We start from the raw sequence: 20,707 nt of genomic DNA on the forward strand, positions 1-20,707 counted from the left end.
GGGTCAGTCAGAGTCAGTTATCACCAGTACCAGTCAGCAAAAAGTTGGGGGTGCCCAGGGCACAGGATGACTTTGCAACAAGGCCTCTTTCTGCACCTCTGTTGGTTCTTTCTGCATATCTCTTGCTTCTTTCTGCACCTTTCTTCCTCTTTCTGGACTTTAGTTGCCTCGTTCTGCATTTCTCTTGCTTTTTTTGTGCATTTATTCCTCTTTCTGCACATGTCCTGCCTTTGTAGGCATAGTTAAAAACCTTAGAAATTCACCGAAAAATTGTCTGGGGGACAGGAGAAGCCTCTGGGAGACCCTAAGAAAATACGATATCCTGGAGGGTCTCCTGGTTGTCATCCTGGAGCTGCATAGCCATAACTGGGCCCAAGTTATTAAGAATACGGCTGAGACCTTGGCTCCGAAAATAATGATCAAGAATGGTCAAAAGGAGGGTTGTTTATTAGCCCCCCTACTCTTCCCCATTGACCTGGCTGATTTGCCATCTATCTTGGCGGTGGATAGGAGAGCTAACCCAAAAATGAATGGGAAACAACTCTCCTGCCTACTGTACGCCGATGATTTGGTAATTCTCAACCAGACAGAGATGGGCCTACAGAGAAAGTTAACGGTTTTAATGAATATTGCGTGACTAAGCATCTGTTTGTAAATATGGACAAACCCAAAATCCTGTGCTTTGGAAAAAGAGTCCAGAGATTTAACTGGTGCCTCAGCCAAACCAAATTGGAAAATGTGAACGAGTATAGATATCTTGGTGTCTGGTTAAGTCTCTAAAATGGGACACGCATTTGGAAGCACAGAAAGCTACAGCTCTTACATCAGTGTATGGGTTGAGAAAATTAAACCGCATCTATGGGGATATGTCCCACAGACCATTGTTGAAAGCGTATAATGCAGCGATACCCCCACAATTACAGTACCTAAGTAGAAGTCTTGTGCTTAAGTGGGAAGTCTAGTTAGGACATCGAGGAAGGGAAATGTCTAAAACCATTGATGTCTGTCAGGCCTCTGGAGTATGAAGAAACAACTGTGGGGGCAACACTAACTAAGGCTTGTAGTTCAAAAACGAAAAGACTGGTTGAAAAGAATCTTTGGACAGAGTTAATTAGGCAACGGAATTCCAAGATGGCCGCCGCTGCAGAAGGCACGACAGCGGTCTAGTCTTTCTCTCCACAGATGTCCAGAACCCAGGTGAAGCACGTGCTCTGTGAAGAGCGCGCACTTGACTGAAGTAATTTTCGAGTGCGCAGCTAGAATTAGAGTTCCAGAGTATTTCGTCGGGTTTTCGTCCGGTATCGTTTTGCTTCCCGTCGGGAGTAGCACAGAGTAGAGCTTGATACTTGGTTATAGTTTTAGCAGAGGAAACAGAGTAAAATCCGAAAAAGACGAATTTCTCATCTTCAGTCACCTGTACAGTCTACAGAAACCAGACAGCAGCTTCGTGCGAAGTACTTCAGCGCCACCTAAGAATCGAAGAACAGAAGTCCGAAGCTAAGTATAATTAATTACAGAAATGTCGTGAGTAAAACTAATGAAACCAAAAGAGCGTAAATAGTATATTATAAGTATACTTCCCTGAGTAGGAGTTGAGGCAGAACCTGTAGAAAAGAAACAAAGAAGAGGTTAATATTTCAAGGGCAATGGTAACCATCAAAATTACGTAGAGAAGGAATAGTACTTACTGGAGAGTAGCAGAAGAGAGATGACCAATGCTTACCAGAGAGCAGTAGAATCTGTATCTAGATAGGAAGATAACCCGAACACTCGAACTAATAAACTTTGATAAAGACATTTACCAAGACACGAGTTAAGGACTATAGAGTTATGGAACAGCCTTGAGCGACGTTATACCGAATACCGAAGCTACCTCAAAAAGTAAGTGAAGAAGCAGGAATTAAACACTATATATACAGTTAAGGTTAATTTAGCAGAAGTAGTGACTAAGATTCATCTTATAGGTGAAGACACTGAGAGGCGGCTACAAGAAAGAAAAAAGAATTGTATTAAATACAAATACATACAGAGGAGAGGCGCAGTACTTGAAAACTTAGGTAGGTAAGACAATAGATAATATAGAGAGAATAGAATTTAGACTAGTGAAGGTATTCATATTGATGTGTTATTTGTTGAAGGTTCTCTTAGAAGAAGTCTGCAGAATCGAAGACGAAGTAGACGAGCGAGAGAGAACCAAAGTTTTCAAGACCAGTCTCCTCTTGATTTGTTATTTTATCCACTCCCCTTTCCCCCTTGAGGATAATATTGGAGTCAAGGTACAAATTCACTGATCTCCGGTTTATCTTTGAGAGGGAGTTGGGAATCAGCGTCTCTGTTCCTGTGCAAGCTCTAGATGGTTAAGTATTGAATCCTGACAATGTCATTACCGGGCCCCTCTATGATTCAGGCAATCAGATTGGAGCTGGGCTTGACATCATGGAACGTATAGGTGCAAGCGGCCCTCTTAAGATTCTGAAAAAGATTGGGCTCAGGAGAAGTCATGAAAGTATCACAATGGTGCAAGAACGAATCTCTGCATAGTGACCTAAAACGGACCGGAGAAGTCAGAAAGAAACTGCTCTCTGTTTGTAAAAATCTAAAAGTGAGAATTGATCAGCCATCCCTCCTATTAGAAGCAACAAAGGGCAAACTTAGAACATAGGGAAGGAAGCATCTAGGATAGAAGATATGGGGTACCTGAGAAAGAAAGAATCTGTAAATGTTATGATGAACATTTGGGAGAATGAAATCTTGTGCCCCTATCTGGATACATTACCCAACCTAGTCATTAGAGCCGAAGTTCTAAGATGGAGAATAAGCATTAATCACTGCGTATCGAAAGAGAGTATAAAATCAGTAATGTTACGACCTGATGGTAAATGCTTATGTAGGTTGGGCCCAAAATGTGATACTTTACATATTATAATGGACTGTGATTTTTTTTTACCTCAGCGGAAATAGTTTTTACGCCCCATCTTTTTAAAATATGATGTTACCAAGCGCCTACAAGTGATCAAACTTCTCAAAGATATGCCAAATCTCGATATAGCAATTGCCATCGCAAAATATATGAAGGCGGTAAAAAGGTCTTTGCTGGAAATAGAAATGGATGGTTGAAAATTAGGCCAGAAGCAAGGATGGTTATTGCACTTAAATAATTTTTTATGGTGTAACATTAGTTTTAAGACATATTTTTAGATAGACGTTTGGAATATTATGGGTATTTTTTATATGTTCAATTCAATTCAAAATACTTTATTCGGTATATAAAAATACCATAAAAGTGCAAATAAAATAGATCATAATAAAATCAGGCCACATTAGTTCATCCATAAGTTAAAACCCCTTAACATATAAAATTTATATTTAGGGCCAATACAGGACTAGCCTCACCAATCACAAAAATTCAGAAGGGATGCATCACATAATAGGAGAAATGCAAAACAATTCAACAGCTTAAAATAAGTGCATGTTCATTCCCTCCTGGATTAAGCGAACCATTCCCCTCATCAAATTCATTTTAAGGCCTTTAACAGAATCGCGCTAGGTACCACATTTATTCACCTAGTGACTCTTGTGTTTCTTAGTCTGACAGCTGCCCTCAAAAAGTTTACAGTGCAGAACAGAGTTAATGCATCTGGGTACAATTTTAAAAACAACAGGGCCACCTTAGCGTGTTTAAATCTAGCATTTTTTAAAATACTTTTTAAAAACAAGCTCCTAGGATATGAATAAAAAGGACATAATAAAACAAAGTGAAGGGTATCCTGCGGAGACCGGTGGTCGCAGCCGCACGGACCCTTCAACTCTATAGAGAGGGCATATGCTGACAGATCAACTAATATGTGATGTAGAAGATTAAACCTGAAACGTGTCATTAAAAATCTGTCATGGGCATTATATGAATGAGATAAATAAGGCTCAATACCCAGACATGATTTAGTCAGGAGGTGTGCTTTGACTGTTGTCTTGACCAGCTCCCTATCTTCCCTGTGATGTAACATATTTCTGGTACCGATCTTTCACCAAGGCCTTATCCTGGACTAGCATTTTTGTGGGGTTATTAAAAAGGTCTACACATCCTATGCCTACTAGAGACTCCTTTACGTACTTAAGCCAGGGGATGTGCAGTCCCCGGTCACGGGCAAGACAGTCTATTATGATCTGCTTGCTAAATGAGGCCTCTGGGTTTGTCCAAATTTTGGCCCAGCAGGTTAGGGGTTTGACTTCCAACCTGTCTCCAAGATAACTAACACCCAATTCTTCATGAATGAGATGTGACGGTGTACTCTGGGGCACTTTGAGTAGACGCCAAAGATACTTATTTTCTTCGGTTTGTAAGTGCTGCGTATCAATGAAACCCCATACCTCGCTTCCATAGAGAATTTTGGCACAACACATAGAGCTGTATAGTCTCAATATTTGCTCCGTGGACCAGCACCCCAGACCTCGTGCAAAATTCATAATTGACCCGGAGCAACTCGCTAGTGTGCGACATTTCTGTTCTAATAGGGCTTTAAAGTTAAGGCGTGTGTCAAATAAAATCCCCAAATATGAGAACGAGTGCACTTTTTCCAGACGATGAGAACCTATCAAATAATCATATTTTTTGTTTGTTTTTTTCCCCACTTCCATGATATAGGATTTGGATAGATTGGGGGACAGGTCTAAATTCTCCATAAAGGAGACAAAGCCGTCTATCAGGCCCTGTAGCCCTTTGGGTGTGCGTGCAAGAAGAACCGCATCGTCTGCATAAAGCAGAACGGGGATCCCTCTTGATCCAATCCGCGGTGTGTCAACCTTCAGGGCCACAAGTGCCTGGTCCAGACTATTTATGTAAAGAGTAAATAAAAATGGAGCCAGGATACAGCCTTGTCTCACCCCACTTAGACAAGGGAACGAATCAGTGGTGCTTCCCTCCTGATTATATCTAACTGAGGCAGTAGTATTCTGATGTAGGACTCTTAGAATGTTAATGAGTCCAGGGTCCACGCCAAGACCGCCCATGATCGCCCATAATTTCCTACGATTAACTCGATCGAAAGCCGCCATCAAGTCCATGAATGCCAAGTACACAGTTTCGTGGCTGGCAATAGTGTACTTGGCTAACAATAAGTATAGATTAAGACATTGATCTGTTGTTGACTTTCCTGGCCTAAATCCGTGTTGAGTGTCAGTGATAATGTGTTGATCCTCAGCCCAATCCATTAGCCGGCTGAGGATAGCCCTTCCCAACACCTTCACCGACACATCAATTAGGGAAATAGGTCGATTGCAAAGTGGGCTATCCTTATTACCCTTTTTAAATATGGGAACGATTATGGCTGTAGACCATGATGGTGGCATACCTGTGTCTACTGCTGTATTGATGACTCTAGTCAGGATTGGAGCCCAAAGATCTACCTGGCTCAAAAGAAGGTCGGGTGGGACCCCATCAGGACCCGGGGCCTAGTTACGAGTCAGGTCCTTGATTCCTGCCTTAATCTCGCCCAAGGTAAATATTGTCTGGGTGCAGGGCACCCCCCTCCACCCCCGCCGCTTCCAGCTGTTCATTCGTCGGGCAATGATTATAAAAACCATGGAAATGCTCATACCATAATTCCGGCAGAATATGATTAGCTACCCTTGGTTTATTTGCCTCTTGGAAACAGGGGTCATTTATAACTTTCCAAAAGGCAGTTGTATTCTTTAGCTCGATTGCTTCTCTCAGGTCCTCCCACGCCTGCCGTTGCAGACTATTTTAAGGTCGTTTTACTGCCGATTTATAGTTTGCCCTGCATGAGGTCTCCCTGCTCTTATCTCTTGGGGAGGATTTTAAAGCTAATTTCAGCTCTCTCAGAGCATGGGAGCACTGTTGATCCAACCACCTTGGGTCATTCATACTTACTTTATAATTTTTAGTCCTGAGCAGACCATCGATTCGATGAGCCACACCCTCAAAAGCTGTGACCAATTCAACCCCCTCCCCATTTAAGTTCAGGCAGTCCGCAATAAGCTGTTCTCCATCTTTCATCAATGCTATATAGAAGGTTTCACCATCAATCTGTAACCATCTAAGCCTCCTCCTTGGTCCGTAGCACATACCACACCACCTGCCCCCACTCTAGGAGGGTTCTTGCAGAGATTTAGCTCCACAAGGAACATGACTAGAGGATTATGGTCACTAAAAATGCTTAGACATATTTTAAAGCCTGTGATCCAATTTTTAAGTGTATTGGAAACAAAGATAAAGTCGATAAAAGTGTCGCTTCCTCTACCTTTGAATGTAGAATGTACCGTTTTGTCCTTTCCATCTTCAGCCAAATCCATAGTATGTGTGAGGGCGTGTGTATTTAATAGATTACCTAACACCCTCCCCTCCTTGGTGTGTTCCATATGCGGGCCCTCTTCCATAGTGCACGATGACCAATCCCACCCATTAACTTTCAAATCTGGACACAGGTGACAATTGAAATCGCCAGCTAAAACCAGCTGGGGCATCAATGCCCCTAACTCCTGGATACACGCCAGCCTGCTCTCCAGCTCATCCACTCTTATAGTACTTTGACCCGGTAGGATCGCATTATAAAAAATTATAAAATTTAGCTTGTGGCCCTTGTTATAAAATCTAATCCCCTGCATAAAACCTCAGTTCCAGCCCAGATCAGTCCATCTGCCCTGTAAATTAAGGCCAACATATATAATCAGTCCTCCCTTTGCTCTCCCCAATGCAGCCTTACGTGCAGGCACAAAATAAGTTTTGTAGCCTTCCAATTTTTTTTTATATATGTTGTACAGTGTAAACTGTAGGACCTAGGCAGGAATTAGCCCATTACAATGGTGTCACTGAAGTTTTGTATTGCATGTTTTTAAAATATTTATTACACCATGTCCTTATGTTGTGTAAAGACCTACGGTCTAAATAGACATATTTCTAAACTGAAACACTGAAAAAACCATAGGTTTCAGGGACGTTATAGTTAGAAATTAGCATTTAAAAAACCTTTGAAATTTAGTGAAAAAAGTAGGTTTCAGGAACGTTATAGTTAGAAACTAGCATTTAAAAAACCTTAGAAATCACTGTAAAAACCATAGGTTTCATGGACGTTATAGTTAGTTGGACATTTCACAAAACCAGAGAAATGTGGCTGTTATAGTTAGTTGAGCTAACTATAACTCGCACCCCCGCAATGCACTGCTGATGACGTCACATATCACATAATTCATGACATGGTCAGTGACATCACTGATGACATCAGAATCTGGTAGAATCTGGTAGAATCTGGAACTGTAAATGATTCTCCAGGGCAGCTTGTATTGATGTGTCTTTGCTATTGGGATTTGAAGCATGTGTCCTATGGTCTATTGTCACCATAAGATGCCCTGCTGGGATCCATTATATCACACTCTGGAGGGTTTCCATCTTGAAGTGGCTCCCACTCGACCAATTGTTGACATTCCTTAAGTCTATCGCCATCCTTAACCCCTGTTACCTGGACAACACGGATGATAACAGAGTGAACTCCCTTTCTCTCATCTGCTCTCTTATTCTGGAGACTTTAAATGATTTGACAGAACATTTTTTTCCTTGATATCAAGGTCAATGAGTCCTCGTGGTCTCTCAGTGCAGAAGAAGGGAGGTGAACTCGGAGTAAGACGTAGACTCCTTCCAAGCCTCCTTGAAGTGCTGAATCCGACTTCCCACCGACACCTCTGAGCCATCCACACCATAGTGATGACTTCCGCTGCTTCCCAAAGTGAGAGCGCTTTTGTTTCTGCGGTCACTTGCTCAAAGTGTCTTTCACACTGGAGTCATGGCAAGAGGATGCCTGCTGATGCTCTCGGGATGGTGCCTGCAAGCTTTGCTGGCTGGACTGTCCCTGCTGTGGAGAAATGAAGTGAGAAAGATGCTTCATTTCATTAAAAGCTGTGAAGTCCATCTTGATGCTTGTTTCCAAACAGTCTTGTACTGTCAAAAGGCATACAAGGAACAGATGTTTGAGTCACAGCTGTTTGCCAATGTGTCCATCTGCAAGAGCAGTTCCCCCTGCTGAAGCAGATGTTTACCCACATCCAAGGGTAGGTCAGCTGGACATGCACTGTGCCTTTCCACCCATTCAATGAGTGAGAGAACACAAGGCACCTTCTGCCACAGCGTCTAACAGTGCTTTTACGTCAGTGTTAAGGACTTTCAAAGCCCCAGCAAGAGCAATATAGGTCTTTTTGAAAGCAGGAATTACCGTCTCCTCTGTTGCATCTTTTATGATTACATCCTCTGACATCAGCCAATCATAGTGTCCTTTAGAATCACACCTGGAAGCTTCAACTCCATCTCAAGGAAAGGATAGAGGTGAAGAATGAATGCAGGCAAGTTCATTTTGCCATCCTTCCATTTTCCTCAGAGCACATCCAACGCGTCCAGATCAATAGGCAAGCCTGGTGTCTTACGGCAGGTTTTGTTCTCACAGTAATGTGCCTCTGTCTCACATCCTCCTAGTCTTTGGTAGTGGGATATCTGCTTCTTAGCAGGAAAAGGCCTCGATCTGGTGGGGTCGCTTTCAGTCCTGTTTCCCTATTCTGAACTCTGGGAAGGAACGTGCAGGTGAACAGCACAATAGGTCGCACTCTAAACACAACCAACCACCTGAAGTCTTGATGCCTAACCAGCCAAACGCTCCTCTAAGCTCCATTTCCGCTAGCCTAAGATGAAAGTACATCCAGCGTCGTACATTCAAAACTACCACACACGCACGGAACAATGCTACTGTTTAAAGGTGGTGGCTGTGGACACCTCGCCACACTGAGAGCGACAAAAGAAGAAATAAGCAGCTAGGTGTCTGGTAAGAGACAACCAGTAGCAGGAGGCAACCCAAAGCCCGACTTCAATATAGACAGTTCATGCAGTGGGATCAATTAAACAAGCATTGACATAGCCAATAGGTCTCGCTTTTGGTGAATATAGCAAAAGTAAAGAAATAGAAAAAAACATCTATTTCTTTACTTTTGCTATAATTACGGCACCCGCGCTTTACGTGCCGCGATTATAGCAAAAGTAAACATACTTATAAGGTCCCAAAAGCGAGACATATTGGCTATGCCAATCGTTGTTTACTTTTGCTATAATCGCGCAGGGGAGGGGGCCGGCGAGATTCCCTTGCGGGAGCGTGCGACCATATGGCGCAAGGAAATCGCCAGATGTGCACGCGTTGCCACTGCAAGCAATGCAACTTGTGCACGTTTTTGCCCCCAAAGCTGTGCCGATGGCATTAGGTCTCTCTCCTATGCCCCGCATGCGCGCTGCGTAGGTGAGACCTAAAAAGGGCTCCCACAGCCACAACCACACACTGAGACCTCCTTTTCTCCCCAAGTCAGGCAGGGCAAGACCACTGCAGGTAAGATGGAGGCTCAAGTCATGCAGCCACCTCTACCTGTACTCAGGATCCCTCCTCTCAGTCCAAGAGAGGAAAAAGCAGGTGGAATCTGTGAAAGTCTGTCTATTATGGCACCTGGTACTGGGTGGCCGGGGCTTTATTCGTCAGCATTTCCTGCAGTTTACTGTCTAAAGGTGGGTGGATTCACCTCACAAGCAATGGCAGGGCGAGGGCGAAGGATGTGGGGGTAACTGAGGAATATCCTCGCTCGCTGCTGGAGAGCCAGGTACAGTCCATTACTGCTGACCCAGGACTGCTTCCCTAAGACACATCTTTGCAGCGAGTTGTGCTGACTTTGCAGTGGTAATCTTAACACTCAAGCGGCATGAATATTGCTTGTCCCTGGAACGCGCTCCAATCTGTATCGCTCGGCTTGTAAACTGGGAGTGAATCTGGCCAGTCCAGCAGTCATTACACATCCTCCACCTGAGACAACATGTGCACCGATGCTTTCGATCTGTTCCCTTTTCCCCCTGCATGAGGACTTCTCCTGGACCACGATGACTGCACCCACAGCCATTATACATTCTTTTCCCACAGCATAGGGTTTAAGACAGGGTGCATTGCTGATTAATTCTGTCAACACCTTCAGGGCACCGGTCCTTGATTCATTCCACTCACATTTTACATTCTTCTTTAGCAATTCCCTAAAGGGCTCGACCTTCTCAGCATCGTTGTGAATGAAGTTCGCATAAAACTCAGTTCATCGTAAATAAATGATCAATCGCCCTTTGGTGCTTTCAAAATATCTTCGACAGGACCACGTTCTGGCCTGATACCTCGCTTACTTATGAGATGTCCCAAATTGCTGCTATCCTTTGTCTGCCAATGCCTGCAGGACTCTATCCAGGTTTTGATCATGTTCTTCGATGTTGCAGCCATAGACCCAATTCTCCTCCTAGAAAGCAATTGTCTCAGGTACTCCCTCCAGTGTTTCTTTCATTAAAGGCTGGAAAACAGTGGCAGTGGCGGCTTGGCCAAAAGGCATCCTACAATAACGGAATAATCCCTCCAGCGTAATGGATGATGTTAGCATTTTCGAGTCATCCTCAACTTGACCTTGTGGTATGTGCTAGCTAAATCCAGGGTTGAAAGATCTTGGAACCCGCCAGGGTTGAAACCATTTCATGTAGGTTTGGCAGGGGATGGGCCTCCACCCAATGGCATTATTGAAACTGCGTAAGTCAATGCAGAGCCTCAATTTCCTAGATGCTTTCACTGGAATAACAATGGGCACACCCACGGTGATGATTCTACAGGGTCAATTATACCTTTTTCGCATAAATCCTTTTGTATTATTTTACATTTTTTGCTGGATGAAAATGTTACATTTGTGACTGTTGTCTTATGTTTAAAACCTTTAAATTCACATACATTTCCTTTAGAAATTCCTAATATATATTTTTTACAATTGAGACATAAACTAATTCGCTTTTGGGTATTCCTTCCTCCTTTATATTCATCAACTACACAGACAGGTGATCTTAATTTACGACCCAGTCTAAAGCCCATTTCTACTCGCTGAGGCCATCCCAATAATGAGCACCCCTTTTGTGCTGCATACACTTGTCCTCTAGTATTGTGACCCAAAAAATCCAACCTTCCCCCAAAATATCCTGCTAATCAATCTTATGCTCTATATATCCCCCAGCAGCAACATCATATTGCAGTAGACATTTTAGGCCATAATTCACCCATAATCCCTTGCTCAACAATAGTGGAACAGGAATCAACTAGAACAGAAATGTATTAAGCATCAATCTTAAGATTGCTGAACGGAAACTCTCTTTCGACTGATCCATCACTTACATTCAGCACAGTATTTGTATCTTGCATCACTTCCTCAATTTCTTCTCACAGGTCATTACATACATTTTTTCCCAGACATCTACACATTCGACTGAGATGCCCTTTTTATTGCATTTAGAGCATACATTGTCTACGGCAGGGAAACCTTTACAAGGACCCAAATGTGAGGGGTTCCCGCGTCTATAGCATCCTTCGTAACAATATGAATCTCACCATTGGGTGAACCCCTTATCTTCGTCACAAATGTTTCTAAATATTTTTTGGCAATCCCAAGGGCCGCATTAAGTGACACATCAGCACTAGCCTACAACTTATCCTGGACTTTCTCACTATGGGCCATATTATCAACGCTTTGCAATAAATATCGCAAAGCGTGCTTAGAGCTAATTTTTTTATCTCCGGATATCGCTGGATTTTATCGCCGAGATAGCACGTTATTAGCAACACGTATCTCCAAGGCGATATTAAATCCAGCGATAGCCGTGATAACATGCTGTATCACGGGAAAATAAGCGATGAATTCCCTGCAATACTGCAGACCTTGCTGATAGGCAGGCATGGACTCCACCTCCCATGTTAAAGATGGCTAACTTGTATTTTTGATACCAAAAACAATGGTCCTTTACCAATTATTAATACATCTGAGCCTAATGCTTCGCTTAGTTATATAATTTTCTGATCCTGAGCTGGAAAACAAAAATCTTTTTAAGAATGGAGCTCACAATATTCAATATGCAATTCAATCTAACAAAGAACATCATCCCAACCATTTATGAATTATTATACATACGTTTATTATTTTACCATTTGAAAAAATTAATAAGGCAGTACGAGGTTGCTCCAAAGGGAACGTGCATCAAAAGAGAGTGATTAAAGGGTGAATGAGTGAAACAAGGAATGGAGACATAGTAATAAAGACATTCAATTGGGTTCCAACAATAAGGATCGGTTGTAATTCACCGTTCAAAAAACCTGGTCACATTTATCAATTGCAGAATCGTATTCTTATATTTCAAAAAACGACCCAATAGGTGGTCTAGCACGAAGGACTGTTATGTGTCCCAGGTAGTGAGGAGTGGGCGTCGACGTTTCGACCCGTCTTGCTGGCCTTAGGAGATTTAAGCCTTGGCCGTGCGGGTCTTCATCAGGACCAGAGAGGGGAAACCTGACTGGGTGATGGTCTTAATCAAACACCTGATCGGATTAAGGAATTTAATTCAAGGGAGGTGGCCCGACTTCCAATGGATGGAGGACTGGGTGTCACAGGATGGTCATTCCAAGTTTCGGGAAGTCAATCAATTGATCGTCCAGATACACCGATCATCACCACGTGATCCTTGTGAACACTTGTCCCAAACAGACCCTCCTTGTGGACACTTGTCCCAAACAGACCCTCCTTGTGGGTGCTTGTCCCAAATAGACCCTCCTTGTGGACACTTGTCTCAACCAGACCCTCCTTGTGGTCACTTGTCCCAACCAGACCCTCCATGTGGACCCTTGTCCCAAACAGACCCTTTTTTCAGGATACTTGTCCCAAACAGACCCTCCTTGTGGACACTTGTCCTAACCAGACCCTCCTTGTGGACACTTGTCCCAACCAGACCCTCCTTGTAGACACTTGTCCAAACCAGGCCCTCCTTGTGGACACTTGTCCAAACCAGGCCCTCCTTGTGGACACTTGTCCCAACCAGACCCTCCTTGTAGACACATGTCCTAAACAGACCTTTCTTCCATGCTGAAGCCAGGCCCCTTGTCATATGCAGACTTCCTTTCCAGGTTTGGAAGTCACTTCCAGTTTAGGGCTTGTCATCCTGCCCTTCTCAGAGAACTTTACTGGCCATTTGTGAGTGTTTTGGGGTTCTGGACGGACGAGACGCGGCTGTTGGATTACCAATTGTTCAACATCCTATCTTTTTAGTAAAGCAGTGTGACCCCATTTGTTTTAAAAAAAAATGTTTAGGGATGTCTAGACATCATTGACATTCTTTTGATGTATTTTCATTTAGCACTTTTTGCTTTCAGTTTATACTTCAAAGGGCAAAAATACCACATTTAATGCTTTCCCTAAAGTTTTTAGAGCCACTGCTGTAAAATACTGGCCACTTTGCAACCCTACTTAAGGCACAGAGGTGGGCAGAACGAGCGGAGGTGGGGGGGGAATAGGGTTTGCGTGGGGTAAATAAAAATTGTTATTTTAAAAAACCGTACCTGCAGCTGCCCCGCGGTGCTCTTTTGCTCCTCTTCTTCAGGCATCACAGGCTCCCAGAATGCCCTGCGCCCTATCCTCACGCATGAGAGTAACTTCAGATTGGCCTGAGCGCCCTCGATTTGCGCTCCAGGACAGACTGGGAGTCCCTGGCTGCTCCCTCTATCCGAGCTGCATTGATGGGTTGGAGAGCGCTTTCACTACGCATGACAGTTTGGCCGGCCAAACCATCACATGCAGTGAAGGGAGTGCACGTACCACTCCCCTTAGTGCCTGTCACCCCCCAGGCCCCGCCCCAAGACTCGGCAGGAAAGGAAAGGTAAAATGTGTGTTTATTATCATTTTATTTTTCCATTCCTTCCGTTTTTGGTGGGCGACGTTCACTCTGCTGTAAGAAACTAATTGCACCCGACCTGCTATGTGGGTCAAATTAGGATGCTTATTACAGATCTCATCTCCCAGGTTTTATTACATTGCTCCCTTCTGTTTTCTCGCCCACAGACAACAAGATGGCAATGACCACAAACTTTAGGAGGTGCCTGCTCTTCGCAGTTGTCATTTTTACTCTCACTTTCTGTGTTCAGCGTGGGCTTCTGAAGGTAAGTGGCTGCGGTAGAAGGGGGTGCGGGTACTTACTGCTGGGGTGACTGCCGGGGAAAAGTATGTCTGTGCAGAGTGGTGATGCGCAGTGCGAGGGAGTAAACTTACCTGGACCTCCTACTTCCTCATTGGACCTTTCATGTCCTGCCTCCTCAGGGGTGGGGCCCGCATTGCCAGAGTAGGGTTAAGTTATACAAAACATCCTGATGCTGTTGAGACGGTACCTGGAGGAGGTGGTGCAAATGCAGTGCCAAATGGCACATGTAAGCAATATGGGTCATATTTACGGCCGTGTCGCACAGTGCGGCACAGCAGGTCATCGCAGGTCATCTGCTGCACTGTACTGCATGACAGGGAAAAGGCAGGAACGCACTGTATTTAAGGCAGTGCGGTGTATCCTTCTCCATTCCCTTGTGCTTGTGCTGTTTCGGCAGCCGAGTGACAGCAGTGTGCAAGCGTGCTTGCAGTGCACGTAGGATTGTTTTTGTGCAGGAAAGGGCACCTTCCTGCACCAAAACAAAACCTCGAGGCTTTTACTGCAGCACACATGCCAAGAAGCTGGCTTCGTCACAATGCCACTCAGACCTAGTTTTCAGTGTTCAATTTTAAATTATTTGTCAATACACCAAATAACACCTTATCTCATGAGAATAACCAGAACAGAGTGTGAGAGGTCAGAAAGTACCTCGCGTAAGCATCACCAAGGGAGCTGCGGGTTGGTACTCACCAGTTTGCTCGCGCTATCATCATTGAAAAGTGGAACAGAATGCAATATCGATGCTTTTGTAATTCTTAGCCAACTTGACCCTGTATTGAGAAACAAAAGAATTTCTTCTCCAAGCTAAAATGAGTTGTGACTCACTTGCAGGTATACATACATTATTGGTCGCAGGGGTCGCACTCTGATTATAAGAACGGCACGTGCTAGAACATTTCAGTTAGAAAAGGCCAACATGTTTCATTGCCACTTATTTATGGCAATTTCATCAGGGCTTGGGGACCAGTCTCCACCTCACCGGTACTTCAAGGGTAACCTGTGGTGATCGACAAACAATCAAAGCAAGCTGGGGCCAAACATTTAAACACACATTGGACTTTGTTTACTGGCAATATTGCCAAGACATTAATGCATGCGAATGTTCAAGGTAATACCATATTCACCGGGTGGTTGCTAACAGAGTTCATGCCAGCAACACACCACAAGGGGAGCACCACAACCTTTTAGCCAAGCATCCCCTGCATAGAGTAGCAGTCGCCGCTCGCCAACCTGTGGGTATATACATGTAACAAATAGTTAATATGCACCGATCATGTCTCCTGAGGGTCACCCATATTCACCGAATGATTCATGAGTGCCCACCTCACATCCATGCACCGATCGTGCCAGGTGATATTCTAGACCCTTGCAGCCTCGCAGGACCATCGTTTAACACTGCAGGCATCACAGACTGTATTCTATATTAATCCTGTCTCTGGGGAGCTACCAACCGAGATGCCCCAGCACTCAGCCGTCCTTAGCCACGGCCGGCGGTCTCACGCTATTACTTGTCCATTATATGGCAGCCTCTCACTCCCCACACATAGGGCCCGATTCACAGAACTAACTTAAGACACAATCCTAAACTTAGTACCATTTTGGTATTCACAGAAGCCACTTACTCATTTCGGTATTCACAGAAGTTAGGAGTCCTAACTTTAGGACTCCTAATGCCTTCTGTGAATACCGAAAGTCTTAAAATTAGGATGTTTCTCAGTTTAGTAGTAGTATAGTTACGACTCCTAACTTTAGGACTCCTAAATGCCTTCTGTGAATACCGCAAGTCTTAAAATTAGGATTTTTCTCAATTTAGTAGTAGTAAAGTTAGGACTCCTAACTTTAGGACTCCTAAATGCCTTCTGTGAATACCGAAAGCCTTAAAATTAGGATTTTTCTCAGTTTAGTAGTAGTAAAGTTTGGAGTCCTAACTTTAGGACTCCTAAACTGAGAAAATCCTAATTTTAAGACTTTCGGTATTCACAGAGGCATTTAGGAGTCCTAAAGTTAGGACTCCTAACTTCTGTGAATACCGAAGTGAGTAAGTGTCTTCTGTGAATGCCAAAATGAGTAAGTGCATTCTGTGAATACGAAAATGGTAGTAAGTTTAGGATTTTGTCTTAAGTTAGTTCTGTGAATCGGGCCCACACTCTTCAGGACGCCAAGAGTGCTCACGCGCTCCTTGAAAAGCATGGCGCGCGGCCCGGAAACGCATCGGAAGCCCGCCCACTGCCTTCAATCGGCATCGCCTCAGTATGAAACAGGACACTGCTACACGTCCGGCTCAAAGGAATTATAAATAATCCCCAAAACGGTGCCTGAAGAGTGACCTTCTTAGATTTCTATCTACACTGTGTCATAATTGTAGAGTTGCTTCAGGCTTTCTTTTTGTGTTTGAAGGGGCAGTTGTACACTTCATGTATTTCACAGGAAACAGCATATTCGCTTAACTAGGCAGTAATACGCAAGCCTGGTATGATGAAAAGGCGATAAAACCCCATACACTCTTTGTGAGGGAGAGAAGCATACGACTCTCTCTCGGGTTATATATCAGTCGCGCTCTTCCTGCGAACGATCATTAGGACCGCATCCCCCTGGTGCCCATAGGGCTCTCTAGGTGTGATATGGTGCAACCTTATTACGGCCTTTGTTTTAAATCGTGATGGGGCCCCGTCCTACCCTTCCCAGGCATGCCGTATGAATACGGGCTTCTCTCACTCTAGCCCGTCACATGCCGATGTCCCAGGTATGTCTCAAACGGGACAAGCTCCTATCTGCCCTCCTTGTTCCACTCGTACAGTCGTTCAAACCTACTTGCTCCACCTTTTCTGTGAGACGTCTCCCTGGAGCCGAGACATGCAACTCGATGGTTTGTTGCATGTGCTGCATTACTCGAGATTTATGAAGCCGCTCAGGGCCATGCAAGGGGGCCTTGCATGGCGTCATACATCTCATTTCTCATTTGCTTCCCTCTTGCACCATGCAAGAGCAACGCAAAGGGGCTCATAAGGGTGCCCCTATAATTAAATGGAATGTAAGGATTAAGTTACAGAGGGCGGCACCTTTTCATGACATCAGGCTAACAGGATAAAATACCTCTTAACCTGGGGGCTCGAGTGTCCCTAGACCCCTTTGTTCGAACATATCTCTCGTTGGCGCAAACCATAAAAAAATTAGGGGCATATTATCAAGAATGGCGTTAAAATTATCGCCGATTTAGCGGCAGGAAACTGCTGCTAAAGCGGCGATAATGGGCTTGATAATATGCCGCAGAGAATTCCAATAAAAGCCCAGGTTCACACCAGAACATGGGCTTCTATGGGAATTCTCCAGGGCATATTATCAAAGCCATTATCGCCGCTTTAAAGGAAGTTTTCTGCCGCTAAAGCGAAGATAATTTTTAATGCCGTCCTTGATAATATGCCCTTTAGTGTTCTCTTTAAAGGAATTGAGGTCCCACAAATGGGTCAATATTCTGGTCTCTTTTGGAATCTTTCCAATAATTAGTTTGAATGAATCCATTGTACAGTCAGTGATCCTCCCGGTGCAGGAAACGGCAGGTTTGTGTCGTTTGGTTTCCGCCTCAATCATTTGTGTGGATTTTGTCTGCAGGAATCCTCCCAGGCTTCTTTGGCTTTTGTAAATACTCGCTTTTTTAAACTTGTGTTGTTTTAATAGTCTAAGCAATCATTCTTTGCACATGTTCAACTCCCCGCAGCCGGCTCATTATGAGGAAAAGTTTCAGAGTCTCTTAGGGCCCCATGGATGGGATTTTGCCCAACGCCAAAGTGAAAGGGCAGGAAGGCGCCGTATGTTTGCAACACGGTGCATTCTTGTGCTTTCCCCCTGCCCTGGTGCCATTTTGGCAGCCTAGCCGCAACATAGGCACCCTTGCACCGTAGTGCAAGAGAGCCTCCTTTGCATGCAGGAGTGTGTTTGTGCAGAAAGGGACACATTCCTGCACAAAAACAATCCTAAGAGGCGTTTTCCTCTTTTCATGTGTGCTGCAGAATGCAACACACATGGAAAGAGGAAAAAACAAGGAGAAGGAACCATATTTCTCCTCGTTACACTTCACCTCCGGAGGCGTATGGATTTGATGCATCCCCAGATCTTGGGTAGCACCAAATTCCATGGGTGTCCCGTGGGAAACCCCACTGCAACGCCCATGGAATGCCTCCCAGGCGTAGAGCACGCAGCCATTTGCACGGTGTGGCCTTACTCATGATTTATGAGGCCACTCAAAGCCACACAAGGTGGCTTTGGGTGGCTCCATAAATCAAATTGAGCGCCCTGCGTCATGCATGGACCACTTCATGTGGTGCAAAAGTGATCCAGGCTCTCATAAAGAAGCCCCTTAATCTCCAGAGTCTGCTCTATTCTATCTTTTCAGACATTTTTCACAATCAAACTACCCTTAGATTGAATGAAGAAGGAGTGGTTTGGATTTGTCAAAACTTTACACAGCAGGAAAATCACACAGAGTGATGCAAAGCGGCACAGAGTCTTTAAAGGATTTTTAGGGGCACATTTATAAGCCCCTCTACAGACGTAGCATCACTTTGTATGGTGCTCCGGCGGCGCAAATCACAAAATCATATCTATGAAGTCACGCAAACCACTTTCGTGGCTTTGAATGACCTCATAGATATGGATTATGTGAAGGCAGAGCAAACCGTTGTGTTGCCTTACTCCGCGCTAGAGAGGCGTTCCGTGGGCGTTGTGGTGGGTGTCCCCACACAACACCCATGGATTTTGATGCTTCACCAGATTTATAAAACCAAGTAATCCCGGGGATGCGCCAAAACCTTACGCCTGTCGAGGTTATTTCTCCTCGTTTTTCCCTCTTTGCTCTGTATTCTGCAGCACACATGGCAGGAGGAAATAGCCTCCCAGCTTTGTTTTTAGGCAGTAAGGTCCCCCTTCCTGCATGTAGGAGAGTAGGATCTGCCTCTTATGTTGCCCCCACTTTTTTTCTGATGTTTACACTGGTTTCTGGCTCTAGTCTGGCTGGGACCCTGCTAATCAGGGCCCCAGCCTCTCTGTTCTCTCTAAACAACCTGGAGTGCATATTAGATTACAGTAGTGATTGGATACTGTGGTACCTTATGAGTCCCTAGTATATGGTACCTTAGGTATCAAGGGCATAGGTACTTCACAGGCCTACCAGGGGCTAAAGCATGTATTATGCCACCCCTGGGAAGCAGACTAAATCTGACACCACGGCCTGCTACTGCAGCCTGGGTCAGGTAGTGTTAGCACTCCACACTGAGGTATAGGTTCCTATATCTCACCATACACACACATATAAACCTATCAGTCACCCCTAAGGCAGGCCCTATCAATCCTGAGGACAGGGTGCTTGGTTTCCACGTGAGGGGGTGCCTCTGCCTGAGCAGTTTGGGAAAAAGGGGGTGGTCTGCCTGAGCAGGGCCCCTCTGCAGCTCTCAGAGTCCATTCTCTGTGGCTGTTTGTGGATGCGGTCAAACCATATACTCTTAAGTGCATTATAACCTCGAGGTAAATGCTAACTTTGGGATGGCTGCATCAAAACATGTTGTGTTTGGTGTCAAACACTTTGGAATCATACTTCCACACCAGTAACTGGTGTGGGAGTATGATCCCACCCTTCTAGAGGGATAGACATGTACCTACTGTGGAAACGCTGTAGAATCCTGAAGAGTCCTGACATCACAAAATGGATGCTACCATTCACAGACACGGGCTGCCCTCCTGCTGATGACTGAAACCCATCTTTACAGGAAGCCCAACAATAGGTATCTCCGATCGACCAGTCACGCCCTCGCCGCCGTCCCCCGCATCCGAAAAGCGACAACAGGAGGAAGGTCCTTCTCCCACCTGGCCGCCAAGACCTGGAACTCCCTCCCTCCCGACCTACGCCTGACCCAAGACCACCTCTCCTTCAGGAAGAAGCTCAAGACCTGGCTGTTCGAGCAGTAGCGGACCCCCCCCCAAGCGCCTTGAGACCCTCCGGGTGAGTAGTGCGCGTTATAAATGCCTTTGATTGATTGATTGACACGGGCTGCCCTCCTGCTGATGACTGAAACTCGCAGTGGAGGAAGCCCAACAATAGGCATCCTGTCACAGGGAGGTGTGACCACCTCCCAGACAGGGTGTAGTGTATTGGGGCTGAGTGGGTGCACTCCTAGAGTGCTTTGAAGTCCTGCAGTGGGGAGCAGTAGGCTCCTCTGTGCATACACCAGTTCAAACCGGCTCAGGGGCTACCTGCCCCTGCTCTGGTGCGAGACTGGACAAAGGGAAGTGGGTGTAGCCACCCACTCCCCTGACCCTCCCATAGGTAGGGTCATAGAGCTAGTCCCTCCCTTCCTTTCAGTATAAGTTAGGGAACCCTTGCCATTGAAAACTAGATACCCCTGGATGATGCTCTGAAGACGAATCCCAGACCTTCGACGTTCCACTTCCTCTGGAAGACTGAAGAATCTCCCTTGGAGTCAAGGAGTGACTCCCCTGCTTGGCAGGCACCAAAAACTACAAACTACGGTCGCAAACTCCACCGCTCCCGCCAGTGCCCAAAGTCCCTGCAGCCCAGGAAGAGGATTTCCTGACTTCTCCAAGGCCATCGTGAGTCCCCAGCGACGCTGAGGCAAGTGGACCCCACGAGTGACG

At 45.1% G+C, this 20,707-nt stretch overlaps 1 protein-coding gene across 3 annotated transcripts in view; it reads left to right on the forward strand.

Moving 5' to 3' along the window:
- LOC146788707 (NXPE family member 4-like) overlaps window positions 1-20,707 on the forward strand; it is a 652,915-nt gene that overhangs the window by 62,767 nt on the left and 569,441 nt on the right. For 2 of the 3 annotated variants that reach the window (XM_085630307.1, XM_085630310.1), the window contains exon 2: window positions 13,927-14,024. In XM_085630307.1, coding sequence (XP_085486433.1) covers window positions 13,935-14,024 — 90 coding nt within the window. In that variant the 5' untranslated portion in view covers window positions 13,927-13,934. Of the gene's footprint in view, window positions 1-13,926; window positions 14,025-20,707 lie in introns of those variants that run through there. The other variant, XM_085630309.1, reaches the window with a different exon arrangement.

The sequence above is a fragment of the Triturus cristatus genome, chromosome 10 (genome assembly GCF_964204655.1).
Source record: "Triturus cristatus chromosome 10, aTriCri1.1, whole genome shotgun sequence".
NCBI classification, from domain to species: Eukaryota; Metazoa; Chordata; class Amphibia; order Caudata; family Salamandridae; genus Triturus; species Triturus cristatus.